This window comes from Hypanus sabinus, chromosome 17 (genome assembly GCF_030144855.1).
Source record: "Hypanus sabinus isolate sHypSab1 chromosome 17, sHypSab1.hap1, whole genome shotgun sequence".
Taxonomy (NCBI): domain Eukaryota; kingdom Metazoa; phylum Chordata; class Chondrichthyes; order Myliobatiformes; family Dasyatidae; genus Hypanus; species Hypanus sabinus.
In genome coordinates this window covers 22,627,765-22,652,413 of record NC_082722.1, presented here as the reverse complement: position 1 = coordinate 22,652,413, position 24,649 = coordinate 22,627,765, and the positions used below count along the sequence as shown (strand labels likewise).

The following is a 24,649-nucleotide window of genomic DNA, read 5'->3' as shown; positions in this document are numbered from 1 at the left end:
CTCAACTAGCTGATATACGTTGCTCCATCCGGTACACCCTCTCATCACCATCTGAAATTCTGCCAACAAGTTCTGCTAAAAATGTGTGGATTTAAATGTGCAACACTAAAAATAAAATTAAATATATTTTAAACTACTTTCTTAGCTGTAAGTATATTCTCCTTGGTAGGGTGTCAATACTCACTACTCAAGTAGTGGGTATTGACAGCTAAACTCACTGTGGAGAATAAACAGGGAAGTCAACAGGTCTTTGAAGATTGGGTAGTTACAGCATCATTTCCCTTTTTAATGAGGGGTTATTTATGTCCAATAGGGCTCATAGTCTTCATTTGAGTTTAGAGCTTCGTGGTCATCTTAGTCAGCTTTTCCTCTCAATAAATGAAAATTTTGAAGAACCTGTTGATAATGGAGACTTGAACTAAAAATAAATTTAAAAGAAGAAAAGGTATCCATGTAACTGTTGAATTGAATTGACTTTATTTCTTACATCCTTCACGTATATGAGAAGTAAAAATCTTCACATCACATCTCCATCTAAATGTGCGATTTATAGTAATTTTTCATAAATAGTATGTACAACAGGACAGTCAATATAGCCTGGAAATACAATTGTATCAGCATGAATTAATCAGTCTGATGGCCTGTTGGAAGAAGCTGACCTGGAACCTGTTGGTCCTGGTTCTGATGCTACGGTACTGTTTCCAGGATGGTAGCAGCTGGAGCAGTTTGTGGTTGGGGTGACTCGGGTCCCCAATGATCATTCGGGCCCTTTTTACACATCTGTCTTTGCAAATGTCCTGAATCATGGGAAGTTCACATCTACAGATGCGCTGGGCTGTCCGCACTATTCTCTGCAGAGTCCTGCGATTGAGGGAGGTACAGTTCCCAAACCAGGTAGTGACGCACCCAGTCAGGATGCTCTCAATTGTGACCCTGTAGAAAGCCTTTAGAATTTGGGGACCTATGCCAAACTTCTTCAATCGTCTGAGATGAAAGAGACGCTGTTGTGCTTCTTCAAACACAGCCAGTACCTACAGACTACGAGAGATCCTTGGTGATGTGGATGCCGAGGAACTTGGAGCTGTTTACCCTCTCAACCCCAGGTCCATTGATGTCAGTAGGGGTTAGCCCGTCTCCGTTCCTCCTGTAATCCACAACCAGCTCCTTTGTTTTTGTGACATTGAGGGAGAGGTTGTTTTCTTGACACCACTGTGTCAGGGTGATGATTTCTTCTCTGTAGGATTGCTTGTTATTGTTTGAGATAAGGCCAGTCAATGTAGTATCGTCAGTAAATTTAATTAGCGGATTGGAGCTATGGGAGGCGACACAGTCATTGGTATACAGAGGGTAAAGGAGGGGGCTTAGTACACAGCCTTGAGGGGCACCTGTGTTGAGGGTCAGAGGGGCAGAGGTAAGGGAGCCCACTCTTACCACTTGCCAGTGATCTGACAGGATGCAGCTGCACACGGCAGGATGAAGTCCGAGCTCTCTGAACTTCTTGTTGAGCCTGGAGGGAACCATGGTGTTGAATGCTGAACTGTAGTCCAAGAACAGCATTCTCACACAAGCATCCCTCTTCTCAGATGTGTAAGGACGGTAGTTTCTTTTCCCACTGACGTTGCCTGACTGAATACCTCCAGCACTTTTTCTGTGCCATGTCAAAGAAATGGCAAACTCAATAGCTAGATCACTTCAGAAGGCATTTAGGAGTCAACCAACAATAGGCAAGTCAGGAGAAACATACACGCTGATGCACCATCAATAACTCTCACTGAGACGTAGGCGAGATATCGGCTTTTATTGACTGGAAGAAGGAACCAGGAGTGAGTGTCTATCATACGATGTCCTGGAGACTGAGGCCGAGCGTCAGGCCTCAGATCGCCTTTATACAGGGGCCTGTGGGAGGAGCCACAGGAGGTCAGCAGGGGGCATGTCCAGACAGGCACATAGTTCACCACATTCGCCAACCAGGGATGAAGAGATAATGTCCTCCACTGAAGGGGTTGGTGAACCGACTAAGGCAATCTTCACCTCAGAGTGTAAGGCAGATTAATCGAAATATACACGAATAGTCTTCAGTTTAAAATTAGCAAGCTCTAATGACACCTTCACAACTTGTCCCTACTGCTGAGACACCGGGCTTCCTGGTAGTTGATGTATTCTGGGGGTTAAGTACATGTAAGTGAACCAATTTTGCGGAAAAAGTGTAAATGGGACTAGAGTTCTTGATGTCCTGCCAAAGCATACGATCCAATCAATGATTGCAGTGGGATTTTACTCTCAATTTTGGGCCACAAACTAACTGCACTGGACACGATCTAGACGGTAGTTTTCTGCACTATCCGCAGCTTCTTACTTCATCCCTCTCACTTGAACTCTGCTCGCTGTCCTCGACCACCGCCGACCCCCTTATTCCGGCTTCTGCCCCTTCTTGAACGCTGCTTTCCTGCGGAGGTGTTGGTGCGCTCCCAGTTCCCGTGACGAATCTGCTGCTGGACGGACTCGGCGAGGTCGGGCGGCTTCTGATGAAGGGAGAAGACAGCCCGAAGGACAGCGGTAAATTAGGGCCATGGCTCTGCACTCGCGGTTCCTCGTCCGCTCAGCGATTCAGCGCCTCGCAAGCCGGCTTCTGCTGAAGGTACTTTGCGCCGACCGTCGCTGGTGTCAGGGAAAGGAAACCAATTTGTTCCGCTTCCAAATGCCATAGATTTCCAATCGTTCCTATCATAAAACTGCGTCTCTAAAGTCAGTCGTCACTGTTAAAATCCAAGCAGCAATCTCGCATTTGTAGGTCAAATCACGTCCCCCCCCCCCCTCCTGTTACCAGGTAAATACAATACTGTACTGCCATTATAACAATTTAACAGGCGTCAAGTCATAGGCACCGACTTTGTAAGTAAAAAGAAAAATCTAATTAGGTATGTGGGAAGAGTCCTTCGGGTATTGACTGCTACGGAGTAGTTATAGTATAACTTACAGGTTGAATTTATTTACATTTGTAGAGCCAGTGAGATCAGTCAAAGTACAAACTCCCAAGTTAAAATGAGTGTTGGTGTAATACTAATGCAATAACAAGTGGACAAATACACCAGGGCTTTCTGGCTGCGAAAATAACACTGGATTTAATCTTCCAGAATTCCCAAGTTTTTTTTAAATCGCAATGCAAGCCATTCTAATAACTCTGGCTGCAAGAGGCATTTCCTTTAATAATTCCATGCCCCCCCCCCCTCCAATTTACAGTGGCGCTAGAAAGTTTGTGAACCCTGTAGAATTTTCTCTATTTCTTCATAAATATGACCTAAGATGTGATCAGATCTTCAGGTAAGTCCCAAAACTAGGTAAAGAAAAGCCAATTAAATAAATAACACAAAAAAAATTTTACTTGTTCATTTATTTATTGAGAAAAATGATCCATTATTATATGTAGCTGTTGGAAAAAGTATGTGAACCTTTGCTTTCAGAAACTGGTGTGACCCCCCCCCCCCCCCCACGCCAGTAACTTCAACCAAACACTTCCGATAATTGTTGATCTGACCCGCACATTGGCTTGGAGGAATTTTAGGCCACTCCGTCTTACAAGACTGCTTCAACTCTGGGTTGATCATGATGGTGGGCTTCCTTGCATGAACTGCTTCCTTCAGGTCCTTCCACAACATTTCTATAGGATTAAGGTCAGGACTTTGACTCGGCTGTTCCAAAACACAAATTTTCTTGTTTTAAAACTATTCTGTTGTGATTTACTCTTGAGTTTCTGATCATTGTCTTGTTGCATCGTCCAACTTCTATTGAGCATTCAGGTGACCGACCGCTACCTGACATTCTCCTGTAAGATATCTTGATACAATTTTGAATTCTTTGTTCCCTCAACAATTGCAAGCTGTCCAGGCCCTGAGGCAGCAAAGCAGCCCCAAACCACGTGGGCTCAGGTCTTTAGAAATGCTTTTGTAGCCTTTTCCAGCTTCATGCATCTCTACAGTTCTTCTTCGAAGGTCCTGTGAAAGTTGTTTCGAGGATTGGTGCACATAAACAGATATTTCTTGAGAAGAGCAGGCTCTGTCAGTAACCTGACTTTCTGTGTCTTTTTTAAAGGGCAGGGCACCTCAACTACCCACACCTTCAATCTCAGCTCATTGATCGGAACATCTGACTCCAAATAGCTTTTGTAGAAGGCATTATCCCAGAGGTTCCAACATATACATGTAATATTGGATCATTTTTTTCAATAAATAAATAAACAGGTATAATGTTCTTGTGCTATTTATTTAATTGGGTTCTCTTTATCTAGTTTTAGGACTTACATGAAGATCTGATCACATTTTATGCAGAAATAGAGAAAATTCTACAGGGTTCACAAACTTTCTAGCACCACTGTCTTTTCTCTGTCTCGTGTTTCTCAGCTCCCTTTAATTCCACATATTTATCCTACGGGGTAATATGTGATAGTTGGCACACCTTTGAGAGAATGTGTGACAGTATTTGAATTCAGGATTGGAAGTAGATGCTGGGGCTGTGAGGAAGCATTATTTATTGCTGTGCACCTTTAAGTATTATTTTCGTGAATTTGAAGGTATACCGGCCCACTGTTGTTCAAAAGGGCTGGGAGAGAGAAAATGGAAGACTCTAAGCCAATTGCAGTGTTTTCTGGTTATTTGGGACACATCGGAACCAGTACATTTTGGCCCAGTTAAGTGGCTGCCCTGATTGGGTAAAGTTTCATGGAAATAGTTAAAAAGGTATACAAAAGGCAAACTACCATTTAACTGAGTAACAAATTATGTGTTTAAATGAAATACAGAATAAATTAGGACACTATCAAAACCACTACAGTATCACAAAACTGTGCTAATAGTTATTGATGGAGAAAATCAGTTAACAGTGCCGCATCCTTCTGATTGACTAAATAGACAAGATCAGCGAAGGCACCTAGTGCAAATACTGGACTGCCTTCAAACAGTGTTTTGCACCATTGCATCCTCCAGATCTTCATTTTAGTTGTAACATTCAAGATGATTGTCGATACCTTCAAATTTTTTTATATGTCCTAATTTGATAAAATAGCAAAATTATTTATTTTCACTCTGGCCATTTCTGGCGTCTCCAAGCCGGAATGCTTGAAACTGCAGTGAGCAAAACGGTTCTGAATTGGTATTTACTCACAACTATCACTGCCTTTTGAACACAAACATGCAAATAACGCTATTTAAAAACTTTGTTCTATGCATGGTGTTACGTCTAATGGCCACAAGACATACATGCAACTGATGCTCGTGAGAAAATGTTCATTTATTTGCAATCTGTTGATAGGGGTGTGTTCAGAAGACCTCTATAAGGTGGCTTTTTAGAGCAACAAGTGATGAGTCCACTAGAGGAAAGACAATTCCGGATGGGGTGTTGTCTAATGAACCAAATTTGATTTAGGAACACAAGGTAAAAGAATTGGAAGGCATTGATGTAGTAATACAGAATTCACCCTGCAGTTTGAGATGTTCGTTTATTTAGTGTCCAAAATAAACGAAGGGAATCCTAGCTACTTTCTTGATTCTTTATGAGTTGACCCAAAGAAGTGTCTGCTCCGATCAACCGTTGACCCAATTAACCGGAGTCCACAGTATATACTGACATAGGAGGGGAAATGCTAGAATCTGCCAGTGGGGGTGTGTTGAGAATAAAGGGGCCTTTTGTGGTTGGCTGCTGGTGACTAGTGGTATATCATAGGGGTTAAGTTTCATTGGGCCCTGTCTCCTTTCATGTTAATGATCTGCATGACAGAATTGATGGCTTTGTGGTCAGGTTTACTAATGCAAAGATAGGTGGAGGGGCAGATAGTGTTGAGGAAGCAGGGAGTTTGAGGAGGAACTTGGACAGAATTTGAGAATGGGCGGAGAAGTGGCATATGGAATACAGTGTATGGTTATGCACTTTGGTAGAAGAAATAAAGACGTAGATTATTTTCTAAACACAGAGAAAATTCAGAAATTAGCAAAGGGACTTGGGAGTCCTAGTTCAGCATTCCCTAAAGGATAACTTGCCGGTTGAGTCAGTGGTAAGGAAGTTAAATGCAGTGTTAGCATTCATTTCAAGAGAACTGCAATATAAGAGCGTGGATGTAATGCTGAGGCTCTAAGAGGCATTGGTCAGGCCAGGTTTGGGATAATATACAGTAGAGTACTCAGAGAATCCATGGGACTGATAAAATTGCTCATCTGGGAGTAAGCAGAGATTTGATGGACTGAATAGACTTCTGTAAGTATAACAAGCAAGAAAGAGATGTGTGTTCAAAGAAATACCCTTAAAGTACTTGAACAGTTGAATAATGGGAGGATATTTGCTTGTCTCTTCATTTAGGACTAAGGTGATTAGCTTCTTGAGGTTTATGAATCAAACTCAGAATGGTCAATCTCTGAATACACTCAGGATAGCGGTAGATTTCTAGATATTCATGGATTCAAGGTTTGTTCAGACTTTGCCAGTAGATGGGATTGTGCTAAGCCTTAGTAAATGGACAAAGAACCACATGACCTGTCCCATCCCATGAAATTGGAAATATTCTGCATTAGGTTCGATTTTATTGCCATTTGACTATACATGTAGTATAGATGACCAGATGAAACAACATAGACCTCAGTTTGGGTGTCAGTGTTCAAAGATAAACACAGTTCACAGTGTTTTGGAGGAATTGCAATTTGGTCACAATTGCAGCTCACAGATTTCATCCATCCCTCTAACAAGTCACGTTATAGTTGGCTGTTGAATACCCATGCAGACAGCACAGCAAATGAAACTTGAGTCAAGTTTATAGTCACATGCACAAGTACATACCTGTATGGACAGATGCAATATGAAACTTACTTGCAGCAGTATCATAGATATGTTGAGACAGGTACACAACATCACAAGAGAAACATAAATTATACACATTATTTGCAAGAAAGATTACAATTAAAACAAAAAAAATAAAAGTCAAACAAAGTGTGAAGTGGCCATGATTTTGCTATCCTGAGTTAGTGATTAGGTTGTGCTGGGTGGTTCAAGAACCAGATGGTTGAAGGCAAGTTATTGTTCATTTATCTGTTAGTGTAGGACGATGGATTTCTGCATCTCCTGCCTGGTGCTAGCTGCGAGGAGAGGGTATGGCCTGGATGGTGGGGCCCTTTGATGTTAAATGAAGCCTTCTTAAGGCAGCATTTCATGCAGGTACTGTCGATGGTGGGGAGGGATGTGCCGGTAGTGTATTGTGCTGAGTCCATTATTCTTATGTTCCTGCTCATTTCTAGACCATGATGCAGTCAGGATGCTTTCAGTAGTATCTATACAAGTTTGTTAATTGAACCACTATTGTTAAGTTCTTCAGTGTAGCAAGTTGTTCATCAGGAAGACTAAAACTTTGTGGCCTTTAGAATCTTCAGGATAGTTCACCCTCTTTTTATCTAATGCAAACAAGTTTTCACAACAGAAATCATTTAAAAATAATTAAACTGGAGAATGCTTTAAACTGTAAAATTTAGGTCTCATCTAATAAAATTGAATTTCATTAAAAAGCCTAAAGAAATTTACATTAAAGAGTCTTCAGAAATTGACCTGTAAATGCTTAAGGTAATCCAGCTGTAGCTATTTAATAAAGTGCTTGCAAACATTGAGAAGTTTCAGCAGAAACTCATATACTGATGGCTGAATTACTCTAGTAATGTTTATTTTTAACTATTTAGTGTGTTTTGGATTGTTCCTCATGATTGCTACTTAGAAGCAACATTGTGCTTTGTTCTGTGTACAAAAAAGATCCAGCAATTAATGGAGATGCATATGCCCATGAGAATTTTTAGATTCAGTACCTGTGTTTCTGACTTCAGTTGGGGTAATTAACTAGTTTGAGCTCCCAGAAGTGAGGACAGGAACTTTTTCTTTTGGAAAGAAGGCCATCATATCTCTCTTGTGATATATTCTCTGAATGAATAGACAGTGCACAGTAATTTTCAGAATTTCAGATAAGAAATGGTCATCTGGTTGAGGGACCAGTGTATTTATTCCTCAGTAAGGAGTTGGATCTCTCTGTTGAGGGGAGGACAGGGAAGTGGATAAATGATGGATGACAAAATGAAGTACATAATTTAATTTTAGTTATGTCCTTGCTAAATTTAACTTGTAGACTACTTTCTCATTCATTCTTAACACATTTTTTTTCTAGTGGATTGGAATGAAGTGTCCTGTATACTTCATTTCAATGAATAAGTTAACATGTGATTCATTAAAACTTACACGTACAAGTAAACTCAGCTGGATAATGCAACAGGAAATGTGTCTAATATTTCTAAAACCAATATAGGATAGACATTGATTTTTTATGGTTGGCTATTTTAACATTCCTCTATTTTCCATTACAAGTATTTCAGTTTAATATTTGTGAAGTTTTCATTTCTTCTGCAGTTTTGTTCATTTGTATTCATGACAGTGTGATACAGTCTATGGTATTAATGATGAAAATTAAAAACAAAATGTAATTGCTAGAAATCTGAAATACAAGCAGTAAATGCTGGAAACACGCAGCGGGTCAGGCAGTCTCTGTGGAGAGAAAAAAAAGAGCTAAGTCCAGCTTTTTTCTTGTCCCACAAGTGCTGCCTGAGAAATTCTGAGAATTTCTAGCCATTTCTAGTGGGAAGGTTTCCAGGAATCTTAACGGCTGTTTGACATTGGTCCAGAAGTAAGTCCCAGTGAGCAATCAACACAAGGAGCATCACAGATGCAGGCTTGACAAGCGATTGTCTGGAGTAGAAATGACTCTATGCTGGAAATTCCCTCCTTCCCTTCCCTTCCTCGTCACAGTCTGGAGCACTACAGCAGCTGGCGTCAGCAAACTGAATCTGCATTGTGGATCTAATTAGTTCCACACCAGGAAATGTAATCCCAGCTGATGAGAAAATTCTATCTACATCTTGTCAACCTGATGAAATTGTATAATGAGGGGAGGAAAAGCAGGCAGAAGGGCCATTGACTTTTGCGATGCACATCTAAATGCTTTGTTCTGCATTTCTAGAGGGGTTTGAATGCGCACATCACGGATGCTCTGCGAGCAGTAGCGGGAGCTGACAATGTTTCTACGTCAACTGGAGTGCGGGAGCAGCATGGAAAAGATGAGTCGTACTACCAGTAGGAGTTTGACCTTTCATTGTGATTCTAGAGCTCCTCTTAAATCAATTTACTGGAATTTGTAAATTGGAAGGTTTATGGCTACTGGAAGTCAGGGGCTGTGTGTGATTCTTAGCCATGTAGATACAACCCCTTTAGCACTAAAAATGCCCCAAGTCACCTCATAGGAGAGTTACCAAGCAACGATTGTCACAGGGTCTATGTACCTGAGCCCAACCTATATATCATTTTCAGGTCCACTCGGGTGTATATCCTGGGGTGGGCTGGTTCAGTACTCTGTCTACATCCTGATAAGGTGGTCGGTACTGCCATCCAAGTCCAGCGTTCTGCAGCATGCAGCTCATCAGGTTGTGCTCGTCCCACTTCTCCACAGATGTCTCAGTGTTAGTTTGGGCACAGAGCAAATGGTAGGAGGGTGGATTCAGCTGCAGGGTCTATACTGACCCCGATGTGAGTACTGATAGACAGGGTGGATTCAGCTGCAGGGTCTGTACTGACCCCGATGTGAGTACTGATAGACAGGGTGGATTCAGCTGCAGGGTCTACACTGACCCCGATGTGAGTACTGATAGACAGGGTGGATTCAGCTGCAGGGTCTGTACTGACCCCGATGTGAGTACTGATAGACAGGGTGGATTCAGCTGCAGGGTCTGTACTGACCCCGATGTGAGTACTGATAGACAGCGTGGATTCAGCTGCAGGGTCTACACTGACCCCGATGTGAGTACTGATAGACAGGGTGGATTCAGCTGCAGGGTCTGTACTGACCCCGATGTGAGTACTGATAGACAGGGTGGATTCAGCTGCAGGGTCTGTACTGACCCCGATGTGAGTACTGATAGACAGGGTGGATTCAGCTGCAGGGTCTGTACTGACCCCGATGTGAGTACTGATAGACAGGGTGGATTCAGCTGCAGGGTCTGTACTGACCCCGATGTGAGTACTGATAGACAGGGTGGATTCAGCTGCAGGGTCTACACTGACCCCGATGTGAGTACTGATAGACAGGGTGGATTCAGCTGCAGGGTCTGTACTGACCCCGATGTGAGTACTGATAGACAGGGTGGATTCAGCTGCAGGGTCTGTACTGACCCCGATGTGAGTACTGATAGACAGGGTGGATTCAGCTGCAGGGTCTGTACTGACCCCGATGTGAGTACTGATAGACAGGGTGGATTCAGCTGCAGGGTCTGTACTGACCCCGATGTGAGTACTGATAGACAGCGTGGATTCAGCTGCAGGGTCTGTACTGACCCCGATGTGAGTACTGATAGACAGCGTGGATTCAGCTGCAGGGTCTGTACTGACCCCGATGTGAGTACTGATAGACAGGGTGGATTCAGCTGCAGGGTCTGTACTGACCCCGATGTGAGTACTGATAGACAGGGTGGATTCAGCTGCAGGGTCTGTACTGACCCCGATGTGAGTACTGATAGACAGGGTGGATTCAGCTGCAGGGTCTACACTGACCCCGTTGTGAGTACTGATAGACAGGGTGGATTCAGCTGCAGGGTCTGTACTGACCCCGATGTGAGTACTGATAGACAGGGTGGATTCAGCTGCAGGGTCTGTACTGACCCCGATGTGAGTACTGATAGACAGGGTGGATTCAGCTGCAGGGTCTGTACTGACCCCGATGTGAGTACTGATAGACAGGGTGGATTCAGCTGCAGGGTCTGTACTGACCCCGATGTGAGTACTGATAGACAGCGTGGATTCAGCTGCAGGGTCTACACTGACCCCGATGTGAGTACTGATAGACTGGGTGGATTCAGCTGCAGGGTCTGTACTGACCCCGATGTGAGTACTGATAGACAGGGTGGATTCAGCTGCAGGGTCTGTACTGACCCCGATGTGAGTACTGATAGACAGGGTGGATTCAGCTGCAGGGTCTGTACTGACCCCGATGTGAGTACTGATAGACAGGGTGGATTCAGCTGCAGGGTCTGTACTGACCCCGATGTGAGTACTGATAGACAGGGTGGATTCAGCTGCAGGGTCTGTACTGACCCCGATGTGAGTACTGATAGACAGGGTGGATTCAGCTGCAGGGTCTACACTGACCCCGATGTGAATACTGATAGACAGGGTGGATTCAGCTGCAGGGTCTACACTGACCCCGTTGTGAGTACTGATAGACAGGGTGGATTCAGCTGCAGGGTCTACACTGACCCCGATGTGAATACTGATAGACAGGGTGGATTCAGCTGCAGGGTCTACACTGACCCCGTTGTGAGTACTGATAGACAGGGTGGATTCAGCTGCAGGGTCTACACTGACCCCGATGTGAGTACTGATAGACAGGGTGGATTCAGCTGCAGGGTCTGTACTGACCCCGATGTGAGTACTGATAGATATTAAGGGACAGATGACCACACCTTTTCTCAGCAAATTCTCGGGGGCAGGGGAGAGGGAGAAGGCAGATTCAGGGTAATACTACATTCCACAGGAATTAACCGTTGGTGTGAACTAATTTGGAATTTTGTGTGCAGGTCATATGAACTACCTGTATAAAAGATAATGAGAGTGCAGACAAAATGCAAGGATGTTGCCAGTGCTTGAGGATCTGAGTTTTCGGGAAAGGTTGAATAGGTTAGGACATTATTTCCTAGAGCATCAGAGAATGAGGAAAGATATGATAGAGGTGTACAAAATTATAAGGCGTTTAAATGGGGTAAATACAAGCAGGCGTTTTCCACTAAGATTGGGTGAGCCTAGAACTAGAGGTCATGGGTTAGGGGTGAAAGGTGAAGTATTTAAGGGGAACATGAGATTTAACTTCTTCACTCAAAGGGTGGTGAGAGTGTGGAACAAGCTGGGAACAGAAGTGGTGGGTGGGGTGGGGGTTTCAGTTTCATCCTTTAAGAGAAATTTGGATTGGGACACAGATGGGCGAAGTATGGTGGGCTGTGGTCCAGGTGTAGGTCAATAGGAGTGGGCAGAGTAATAGTTGGACATGGACTAGATGGGTCAAAAGGCCTACTTCTGTCCTGTAGTGTTCTCCAAGGCAGGCAATAGAGAATTTTATAATAATGGAATGATTTAATATTTAAACTATATTCTGAATGAGACTGTGACAGATTGTTCCAAACTTGACCCTGTTTGTGCACTTTGTTTACGTGATTCCATTCAGTGACAGCTTCTTTTCCAATGACGTTTTGAGACCAGAGAGTATTTTTACTTCCACTCATCAGTTGTTGTGATCCAAAAAGGACAGTGGGAGCAGATTAAATAATAAATTCCAAAGGGAATTGGGCAAATACTTGAAAGGGGAAGGTGGAAGAGTTTTGGGTAAAAGGCAGAGAGTAGTTGTGCTCCAACAAAGAAATCTCTTCCTTTTGTGGTAGACTGTTCCCCTGGTTATACAATGGAAAGTGTCTTCACTTTCTGCCAGAGTGTGACATAATGGGTGCATTTTCCTTGAACATCTACCATTGGTTTGTAGACTTGAATTGGTCATTAAGTGAACCTAATGAATTCCCATTTAAAATGCCATTTTTTTCAAAGAAGGACACAGAGTGGTGCTAGAAAGTTTGTGAACCCTTTATAATTTTCTCTATTTCTGCATAAATATGACCTTAAATGTGATCAGTTCTTACTGTAGTCTTAAAGCTAGATAAAGGGAACCCAATTAAATAAGACAAAAGACTTGTTCATTTATTTATTGAGAGAAATGATCCAATATTACATATATTTGTTGGAAAAAGTATGCGGACCTTTGCTGTCAATAACTGGTGTGACCCCTGTGTACAGCAATTACTTCAACCAAATGATTCCGGTAACGTAGATCAGTCCAGCACATTGGCTTGGAGGAATTTTAGACTGTTACAAAACTGTTTCTGTTCATTGCTATTTCTGAGATATCTTGCATAAACAGCCCTCTTCAGGTATTGCCACAACAATTGGGTTAAGATCTGAACTCTGATTTGGCCATTTCAAAACACAGATTTTCTTCTTTTTAAACCATTCTGTTGTTGATTTACTCTTGTGTTTTGGATCAATGTTGCATCATACAACTTGTATTAAATTTCAGGTGATGGACTGCTACCCTGACATTCTCTTGTAAAATGTCTTGATACAATTTTGAATTCATTGATTGCAAGCTGTCCATCCAGGCCCTGAGGCAACAAAGCTTCTTCTTCCACCACACTTCACAGTTGGGATGAGGTTTTGATATTGGTGTGCAGTGCCCTTTCCCCTCCAAACATATTTCTGCCAAAAGGTTCAACCTTTGTCTCATCTGTCCACAGAGTATTGTCCCAGAAGCGTTGTGGAACACCCAGGTGGTCTTTGCAAACTTGAGATGTGCAGCAATGTTTTTTTTTTATCAGAGAGCAGTGGTTTCCTCCATTGTGTTCTGGTTCAGTATTTTCTTTAAAGTGAGCACATGAACAGAGGCCTAGAGGTTCTAGAGATTTCTGCAGGTATTTTGCCGTTACCCTTGGGATCTTTTTCACCTCCTTCAACATTGCACATTGTGCTCTTGGTGTGATCTTTTTAGGATGCCCACTCCTCGGGACAATAGCAACAGTACTGAATTTCTTCCATTTGGAGTCAGTTTCTGTTACGGTGGACTGATGAACATTCAGGTCTTTAGAAATGATTTTGTAGCCCTTTCTAATTTCATGCATCTCTGCAATTCTTCTTCCAAGATCCTCTGAAAGTTGTTTTGATCAGAGCATGGTGTACATAAAGAGAACTTTCTTGAGAAGTGCAGGCTCTGTCAGTAACCTGACTTTGTGTGTCTTTTTTAAAGGGTAGGGCACTTCTACAATGCACACCTCCAATCTCAACTCATTGATTGGAACACCAAATGGCTTTGGAGAGGCATTACCTCAGAGGTCTACATACTTTTCTGAACCTAGACTGTGATGCTTAAACGATGTACTCAATAATGATGAGAAGTGCAATTGTGTGTTATTAGTTCAGGCTGATTGTGTTTGTCTATTATTGTGACTCAGATGAAGGTCAGACCACATTTTATGAGTAATTAATGCAGAAAACTAGGTAATAGCAAAGGGTTCACAAACTTTTTCTCGCAACTATAACTTTTAGTCTGTTCAAATCCTGTTCTTTGGACCAACTGGAAATTGTTTATATCTCTAGTAACAATCTAAAAATAAACTTGGTATAATTCATTCAACCAGGTGTCCAGACAGACTGGGTTCACTTGGCTATACATATCACACAACCAATGAGGATGAAACCTTGCAATTGGAGTCATAGAGCACTGCAGCACAGAAACGGGGCCTTCAGCCCATCTAGTCTGTGCTGAATTAGTATCCTGTTTAGTCCTATTGACCTATACCTCGTTCATAGCCCTATATGTCCCCTCCCATCCATATACTTATCTAGACCTCTTAAATACTGAACCTACATTTGCTGGCAGCTTGCTTAACACTTCCATCTCCTTCTGAGTGAAGGAGATCCCCTCATGTTCTGCTTATACATTTCAACTTTGACCCTTAACCTAAGATCTAGTTCAAGTTTCACCCAATCTTGGTGGAAAAAGCCTGCTTGTATTTACCTTCTCTATACCTCTCCAAATTGTATATACTTGTATAACTCAAAAGTAGTTGCTTCACTTCCAACAATAGTGTCTCCAATTCAGAGATGCTTCCTTGGCTCACATCATGAAAGGCAATGCATAAATTCACGTCCTTCCTCCCCTCCTCTCACTTTTCAGAAGCCTGATAAGCGGTTGTGTCCAGTTTCTCAGGTGGGCCCGGGCAGTAGGATCTGGGATATGCTGCTTTTACTTTCTGACTGCCAAACAAACTCAGCATGACCCATTGCTAGGTCTAGAACTTCATGAACCTGTCTTGTGGACTGAAGTGTCAGTGTAGAGATAATCTTAATTTGCATAGCACTTACAATGTAATATAACAAAATGACATGTCTCAAAGTGCTTCAGAGGCAAAACCACACAAAAATGGAAGCTGAGGAAAAGACAGGAATGATCAGAATACTCCAAAGGGAGGAGGTTAAGGCTTGGATGACTAATTGTATTCTACAACCAGTAACTGATTGTAATGTGACCTTCCATTGGTTGGCGTTGGCCATGGATGCTACATCCCTGCTGTCCGCATGATACGCAAGCCAGGGCAGCACAATATAGAGAGCAAGCTATTGCCCATGTCATATAGGCTCCCCGTCTTTACTCAGCTGATGAATCTAAAGGAATGGCGGAGATCATTAGAGCTTGGCACCGGGAGTTGACAGTCAGCATAGGGACTCCAGCTCCGGATTTTTCCTTGGGGTACACTCCCGAAGCCTTCCCCATGGATGGGTATAGCCTCAAGACTGTGGAGCTTTGAGATCAGAGTTAGTCTTCTAGATGAGCTGGCAACCACAGCTGATGAGCCCCATCTGCCCGAAGTGACTGGTCTAAGGCTCCAGTAACCCACCTCACTTCTCAGTAGAAATGGTCCCCCCAGGTTCAGTAGCTAAGCCACACATGAAGGCCGGGTGTTGGACTTGGTTGTCAGACACTATTTGGGAGGCACAATATTAGGAGCATTTAATAGGGAAGTGGAAACGTATTGCCATTGCCACCCCCTACCTTAAGGAACCTAATTGTAATAAAATAATCAGTACAGATAAATGAGATCTCACTTGACTTGCAGAAAACAAAATTTTAATGTTGATCCCTTTATATTAAATGGTTATCAATATATTTCTCTGTATAAATTACACTTTTAATGTGTTGAGTGTTTGTAATAATTATATAATGAACTCGCGTGTTCTTTACAATATCCCTTTGCATGTAAAGATGCAAACCCCCCGATGTTGTGGTGTGGCCACAGAACGTCGAGCAGGTCAGCAAACTGGCTGCAATCTGTTATGCAAACAGTCTTCCCATCATCCCGTACGGAACGGGCACAGGAATGGAAGGAGGCGTGGTTGCCCTGAGGGTAGGTACAGTTTCGTTAACATGTTAAAACTTTACGTGGAAGCTGGAGGTAACAGTTCAATCTGTTAATGGTTCCTTAAATCTAAGCAAAGCAAACTACAATGGTATGAGGCACGTGTTGGCTGCATTAGGTTGGGGACATTACAAGATAGGGCAGTAAACATGTAATGGCTAATGCTTAAAGAATGGACATATAATGAATAGATGCTTTACTCCAAGTGTATATCTCTGAAAGTTACAAAATGGTCCAGTGACTAACAAAATAAGTTAAGATAATTTTAGGTTCTTGGAAAAGGACAGCAATCCTGAGGACTGGAAACCTTTCAGAATTTAGTAAAGAAGGGTCAACTAATTGCTAATGGAGGGGCACGCAGAATATAAGATGGAAAGATAAAGATGTAAAATATTTTATAGATTTGTGAAGAGAAACAGATTAGCAAAAGGTAATATAGATCCCTTACAAATTGAGAAAGGAGAAACTATATTGGGGAGCCACACATACAAAATGTCAGAGGAACTCAACAGGTCAGGCAGCATTTATGGAGAGGAATAAACAATTGATGTTTCCTGTCGAGACCCTTCCTTAGAGTTGTGTTCAATATTGAGAGAGAGAGAGAGTGTAGAGCACATACAGATGTCAGTGAGTGCAGAGCACATACAGATGTCAGTGAGTGCAGAGCACATACAGATGTCAGAGAGTGCAGAGCACATACAGATGTCAGCTTTAGAAGATATTCAACTGAACTTTGTTGATAACTCTGCTTGTACAGTGTGTAAGCTCCTCCCATGTGGGGTGGCTAAATGAGTGGAATAGGAATAATCCATTAACCACCACAATACTCAGGACCTGATGAAGGGTCTTGGCCCAACATGTCGACTGTTTATTCTTCTTCATAAATGCTGCCTGACCTGCTGAGTTCCTCCATCATATTGTGTGTGTTGCTCTGGATTGCCAGCATCTGCTGAACCTTTTGTGTTTCTAATTATATTGGGTAATAAGGAAATGGCAAAAATATTATGGATCCATTCCTTGTCATTTTCAGCTGAGACACTGAATGTTATTTTCCATGGTTCCATACATTTAAGAACATTTCACAATGATCAGAAGATAGCAAATATAATCCCATAATTTATGAAGCAAGGGAGAAAGTAAAAGTAGGAGGAGAAATCCTAGCTTGTGTTATGAAGGAAGCAATATCAGAGCACCGAGAAGGTAATGATAGGATTAGGCTGGATTGGCATGGATTTATGAAAAGGAAATCATGTTTGGCAAATCCTACCAGAGTGTGTGATGGCATGTTATTAATGTACAGATGAGAAGGCTTTCTGATGTGGATTAAGCACAAGCAGACCAAATATTCACATTAACTAGTCATCTGAATGTGGTCGCACACAGAAGACAAACATCTAACCTGGTTTTAGCCTCAGCAATTAGATCCACAACACCGAGTGGTGAATTAGATTGACTTATTTGAGCAGTGGTTTGAGTTGGCCCCTTTGCAGTTTTCCTCCCAGACATGGAGCAGTGGGCAGTGTCCTGAGCCTCCTCCCTGATTGCTGATGATAACACGGTTTCACTACAAGCAGCTCAAAGCATTTCTGTTCCCCATTCCCACGCCGACATTCCTTTTCTCAAGCCACTGCCAGGGTGAGGCAAAGTGCAAATAGAGGAAGAGTATGTGGTTTTCAATTTGGACATTTACCGCCCGACAGCAAAAATGTTGAATTCTACTCCCCCTCTGCCCCTTTTCTTTTTCCTCCTGATCTACCCTGTTATGCCATACCTACCCTAGACCCCCTCATCACAGTTTGTTTCCCTTCCTAACCACTCCATCAGCCCATCACCCGCACTGCCATGGGGAGATTCCCCTGCCCCTCCTGTTCCTATGTGCTCTCTTCGCCTTGTTTTCCTAATGGATTCTACAGCCCTCTGTTGTCTCCACCTTTCACTTCCCAGCCTCTGTCCCTGTTTCTAGTCTTATCTCCTCCATCAGTATACCAACCCTCCTCTCCTATAGTTTTGCAAGTTCCTGTTCCAGCCCTTCCTCTGACCTCTCTATGGAGGTGACCTCCCCTCATCTTTCAACATGGGTGAAGATCCTCGACCCAGAATCCCTCCACAGCTCCTCCAGCTTCTTGTTGCTGCAAATTCCAGCAACTGTCTTGTCTCTCTGCTGGACAGTTTCCTATTCAGAAGAAAATGAACAGAATTTCAATAACATATATTCAGATGTTAGCAGCAGCTTTGTTAAGATATTGAAAATCCTTCCCCCCCCCCATTATTGTTGCTTCTTATATTGGCTGTTTTGTTCTTTCTGAATACATCTTTCCTGTATTTTCTTTTTTATATATAATCTTTACTTTAAGATTTATATCCAGATTTATTGCCTTTTTAAGGCTGCCTGGTAATATATTAATGGTAAACTACTTAATGATATAGTTCAGGATTACTTCTGTTTCTGATATTTCTATTTATATCTGCCTTTACTCTAGGAATTGTTAAGGTATCATGCTTAACAAAAAATATATATCTTTCTCCTTCTCAAAACTTTCAACTAACTAAGCTACCGTGGCTTTTTGGGAAAAGGAGTCCAATTTTCCTCTGAATTTGCTCCTAACTATGATCCTGAATTTTAAAACAACACCCCCACCCTGCTCCACATTTGCCTGTTGCACTTTGATCTAATCTCAGCCCCAGCATCCTTCCAGGCAGAATAGAAAAACAGCCAGGAATAGGCAAACATGCCATATAATTTAACTCTTCCAGTCCTGAGGTCCCTACTGTGAAGCTTGTTTGTATACCATGGTTCTGATGGAGTCTGACCATTCTGAAATCTCTACTGTGAAGCTTGTCTGTATACCATCTTTCTGATGGAGTCTGACCATTGCCTCATTAATGTATTCCTACCTCTTGAAGAGGCAGGCTGGGGCTCCGTCAGTCTTCTAACCCCACACACTTCTTTTAAGAGACTTGTTTGCTTGCATAAACAAGCCACTTCGCTGTGTCTGGTTGTATCGACAATTCTTTTTCCCCCATGGGGAACCATAAGTGGAAAACTGCATAGGTGCCATCTGTTTGGTAACCATAGAAACCCACTGCTTCATTAAATGGGACCAGCCTATACCTGCTCTACCTTCTGGAATCGTGCTGCCTTGGGGAGACATCAATGGAAACAGGCCCTTCAGCCCAGCAAGCCTATGCTGACTATCAAGTGCCTATTTAAACTAATCCAATGTTAATTCTGCCTACACCCATCATTTCCTCCCAGATTCCACCACTCACCAGGGTCAATTTACAGGAGTCAATTAACCTACATATCTTTGGAATATGGAAGGAACCCAGAGCACTGAAGGTCACAGGGAGAAAGTGCAATCTCTTCGGATCAAAATCAAACCTGGGTGCCTGGTGCTGTAAAGCAGCTCTTTTGAGTGTGTCAGAGAGATCCTGCATTTAAAAGTTTCACTTAATTGGTTTCCCCGTGTTTACTGCTGGAATGGACACTGTCACACAAACTGACTTTTATCAAAGACAAATAACTTCCTTCTTTTCCTCAATGCATTTCTATAAAATATATCCTGCTGTTCATCTAGGTTTCTCTACAGGAAGTCCTTCTCTCATCACCTTCCAGAACTGCTGTAAAATCATGCACTTTGTAAAGACAACCTTCCCCAGTTATTCGACCTGTCTCTCATTGTTATGGAGCACCATTATGGACAGGAGTAACAACCAATAACCCCCACTCCCATAACACAAACTCATTCCAAGAGTAAGTCAGCTGTTTGAAATTTATGGGGAATTAAATGGAATTTAAAGTTGCCATATAAACAACATTTTACAAGTAGTAGCAGAATATAACATTGTTGTTAAGATCTTTTAATTCAACATGTCTTGGTCTTTATCACTATTTTTTCTAATTAATTCATGGGAAGATAATACATTTACTGTTATCAATAACTGCCCATAGATGAAGGAAATCTCGGTCTTTTCACGGGATATTTAAGAGCCAACCATCTATGCAAGGAAATAAACAGTCAAAGTTACAGGCTAAAACTATCCCAGGACTGGACAAGAAGGGGGCAGAAGCCAAGATAAGAAGTCGAGGGAGGAGTTCAAGCTGGCAGGTGACAGGTGAGGGGAAAGGTGTGGGAGCAGAGGAGGGGCGATAAAGTGAGAAGCTGGGAAGTGATAGGTGGAAGAGGAAAAGAACTGAAGGAGGAGGAGGGTCTTGGCCTGAAATGTCGCCTGTTTATTCCCCTCCATCGATGTTGCCCAACTTGCTGAGTTCCTCCTGCATTTTGTGCGTTGCTCTGGATTTCCAGCAAACGCAGAATCTTTTGTATCTAAGAGTCATCCATTTTACATTGGGTCCGTGTGTCTTGTACACGTATATATACACACACACACACACACACACACACTCACACACACTCACACACTCACTCACACTCCTGTAGATCCTTTACTAATGGCTACTCCCACCACCAACTTCACATCTCCACAAGTTCTAATTTTCCGGTGAAGTCTGTAACACTATTGTCGTGCTTTTCTCACCAGGGGGGCGTGTGCTTTAACCTCACAAAGATGAATAAAATCTTGGAGTTAAATACAGTTGACTTTGATGTCACAGTGGAGCCTGGAGTTTACAGAAAAACCCTGAATAATTACCTTCGCGACTATGGTCTGTGGTTTCCAGTTGGTAAGTCTGGCTTAATTGTGCCAGTGAAAGTGACCCTTATCACCTGGGGACACCTAACCACCACACATGGATTACTATCCACATCCATGGAATCAAGTGACAGGTTGGAATTTCACTATTGTATAAATGGGGTGATGATCAGAGTGACCCCCCCAGAAATTCCCATGTTGATTTGGCAGCCTGACAAGGCCAGCAGCATCTGTGGCTGCAACCCATATCAAGGCATTTGTTACTCTGCAATGTGTGTGTAAAAAAAAAGATTATGGGACCTTGCTGTGTGTTTTCATCACCTATCATGTAGTTTATGAAAGGAATTTCACAGGTGAAGTCTAACTCCAGTAAAGATATCATTACCCCACTACAGTGCATTCCTGTTAGGTCAGTGAGATCATAATGCAAAGCCCTATTTGATGGCAGGCACTAGGATTTTCAGTGCAAAAGGGGCCATCCTGTCCATTCTGGAGACAGCTGGGCAGTGAGCGGCACTTCCAAGCATTAATTAGGTGAAGTCCTTGCCAATGACAATAACACTGAGTCAGCTTACTGTCCAAAGATCAATACAACCTTCAGATTCATCTCCTAACAGGCAGCCACCACAAAACAAAGAAACCCAAAATAACCCATAAAAAAGACCATCAAACACTCAATGTGAAGAGAGGAAAAATCCTTTTCAACCCAAGGATTCAGACAAGATTTCAGTTGTCCTTATAGTACTGAAGCCCACAGAGCCTGACATTAATTACCTTGTTTTTACAACTAAATAAAATACCATATCTTCCTTCCCAGTTCCTACTTTCTACACAAATTGATCCCAAATTGCATTGTTATCTTAAGACTTGAAAGCCTTTAAGAATAAAGTGAAGGCAAGAGTTCTGTTACTCCATCAGTGATGTAGGTGCCTCCATTTGAGGTAGGTAAATTATCTCTGACCACGTTACTGATCTGGATAAGTGAATTGTTGGCTTTGTGACCAAGTTTGTGGATCATACAAAGATAGGTTGACAACGGGTAGTTCTAAGGAAGCAGGAAGTCTGCAAAAGCACTTGGACAGTTTAGGAGAATGGGCGAAGAGGTGATAGATGGAATGCAGTGTAGGGAAGTGTATGGTCATAGAAGGAGTAAAGGCATAGTTTATTTTCTAAATAGGGAGTAAATTCAGATAATTGGAAGAGCAAAAGGACATGGGACCAGGTTGGATCCTCAGAGATATTGACACCCAAGAACTTGAAATTGCTCACTCTCTCCACTCCTGATCCCTCAGTGAAGATTAATTCATGTTCCCTTGTCTTACCCTATATGTTTCATTAATAATCAATGCACAAAACAGTAAAACAGCTAGTTTCCTGCTATAAGTAACTAGAATTCAAGCTATTTGCCTGGATGGCGCCCTTCCTGGGCAACAGTAGACATTTCAATACCAGGTATAACACCGTAAGGCATTGAAGCAGAATTAGGCCAGAATTAGTCTGCTCCACCATGGCTGATTTTTTTCCAGCTACTGCATCTTCCTGTAGCGCTTCATTAAAGCCCTCACCTGCAGGGGGGCATTAGAGTGCTGGAGTTGTTGCCCCAGGGTACAAATCAGCCTTCTGTCGTGGAATTTGTGTGGTCTCCCTGTGACCATTCTGACTTCCTCCAGGAAATCCACTTTTCTCCCAACTCTCAAAGATGTGTGGATTTGTAGGTAAATTGGCCACTGTAAATTTTCCCTGGTGTGTCAATGTATGACTGAATCTGGGAACGATTGTAAATGGTTCAGTAGAAATTCAATGGCCTTCTGTATTGTATGACTATGAAATTGTTAATATATGTTACACCGAAGCTTGTTAAAATGAAGATCTGCTAGACCTGGAACCCTTGCAGCAGCGATGGGTGAACAAGGATAAGGAAAACTCATTTTGCGACATTGCTGCAAAAATGGAACCAATTTACAAGGATGGATGAAGCACAGATGAGCTACTTCTAGTGACCCCTTAATTACTTTTATTTCGTTCTACAGATCCCGGGGCAGATGCCTCCCTGTGCGGAATGGCTGCCACTAGAGCCTCGGGTACTAATGCAGTGAAGTATGGCACAATGAAGGAGAACGTGATAAACTTGGAGGTAGTGCTGGCAGATGGCAAGATTCTGTACACAGCAGGACCAAAAAGGAGGTTCAGGTACTGAAAACAATCAAAACACTAAATACTGCTTCTTTATCTAATGTGGCTTATTTTCACCCCATGGAGTTTAGAAAAAATGGGTGATCTTAATTAAACAAATTAAATTTGTATGTTGATGAAAGTAGATGATGCCTCGTCTGCCAGAGGTGTCTAGCACTAGGAATCATAATCTAAACAGATTCTGACCATTCAAGACAGAGATGAGAAGAAATTTCTTCTCCCGGGGGCAAATGAGTATTTGGGTTCTCTATCCAAGAGAATTGTTGAAGTTTAATCATTGAGTATATTCAAGACATTGATTGCTGGGTTTCCTTAAATTTAAAGGATTAAGGGATATCAGTTAGTGCTCATTTCATCTATGCTCATATTGAATGACAGAAAGGCAATGAGTAGCTGAATGGCCTACTCCTTCTATTTCTTATATTCCTAATGTAATAGGAATTGATGGTCTGTAGTTAACCCTGTAGGGCTTTGGAATCAGTGAGTGAAAATGGACCATCAACCCTTCATCCGTCAGGAGACAGAATGAGGCACTGCTAATTAACGCTTGGGTGTTCACAGAGTCAGATGTGGTGGGCTCCAGACCATCTCTCATGCATTCCAGACAGAAATCCCAGTGCAGCCACCAAGGAATGCTTGTTGCAGGTTCATCTGCCCTCGAGGGATGCAGTATAACTTTGCATTTAACATATAGATATGTACTTTTATAGCTAAGCTTGGGTGCTTTTAAAAAAAAACATACATTACTACTTGAAGAGAAGTGGAGATATCTGCAGCTCCTGACCACTATTAATCAATCAAGCAACATCTAAGGTATAGAACACCTGATCAATTATAGCAGGCAGTTTGTACCTCATCTTCCCTGTATTACAACACTGATAGCAATTGGGTGTTCGACAATGATCCTTTGGTCTCAGTATCGCCTTCAAGAGTGCGATTTCAAGGAAAGCATCTGGTCTGGATGGATACCTGGCCAAGTACTGAAGATCTGTGTTGACCAACTGGCTGGTGTGTTCACCGTCTCGCTTCAGAAGTGTGTGGTACCCAGCTGCTTCAAGCAGGCTTCAATCACACCGGTGCCCAAGAAGAACATGGTAACCTGCCTCAATGACTGTCGCCCAGAGGCACTTACATCCACAGTGATGAAGTGTTTTGAGAGGCTGGTGTTGAAACATATTAGCTCCTTTCTGAGTGGTGACTTGGATCTGCTCCAATTTGTCTAATGGAGCAACAGGTCCACAGCAGACGTCATCTCATTGGCCCTTCGCATAACCCTGGAACATCTGGACAGCAAAGGTGCATACATCAGGATGCTCTTTATCGATTACAGATCGGCATTTGACATCATCATCCCCTCAAAACTAATCAGTAAACTCCAAGACTTTCCCTATTAAAGGATTCAAAGATTAATTTATTATCAAAGTATACAACTCTGAAATTCTTCTCCAGACAGCCCCAAAACCAAGAAAGAAAGGAACGGCAACATGAACATCAACCCCCAAATCCCCCTCCTCCACACAAAATAACAAACAGAAACAGAGGAGGATCATCAACCCCCAAATCCCCCTCCTCCACACAAAATAACAAACAGAAACAGAGGAGGAACATCAACCCCCAAATCCCCCTCCTCCACACAAAATAACAAACAGAAACAGAGGAGGAACATCAACCCCCCAAATCCCCCTCCTCCACACAAAATAACAAACAGAAACAGAGGAGGATCATCAACCCCCAAA

At 42.5% G+C, this 24,649-nt stretch overlaps 1 protein-coding gene across 4 annotated transcripts in view; it reads left to right on the top strand.

The window, feature by feature from the left end:
* Positions 1–504: 504 nt before the first annotated feature.
* The window catches only part of ldhd (lactate dehydrogenase D), a 48,442-nt gene continuing 24,297 nt past the window's right edge, over positions 505–24,649 (top strand). Inside the window, exons 1-5 of one of the 4 annotated variants that reach the window (XM_059992651.1) lie at positions 505–2,638; positions 9,029–9,141; positions 15,914–16,055; positions 20,610–20,751; positions 22,751–22,910. In XM_059992651.1, coding sequence (XP_059848634.1) covers positions 2,570–2,638; positions 9,029–9,141; positions 15,914–16,055; positions 20,610–20,751; positions 22,751–22,910 — 626 coding nt within the window. In that variant the 5' untranslated portion in view covers positions 505–2,569. The remainder of the gene's footprint in view (positions 2,639–9,028; positions 9,142–15,913; positions 16,056–20,609; positions 20,752–22,750; positions 22,911–24,649) is intronic. The other 3 variants (XM_059992652.1, XM_059992650.1, XM_059992653.1) reach the window with 3 other exon arrangements.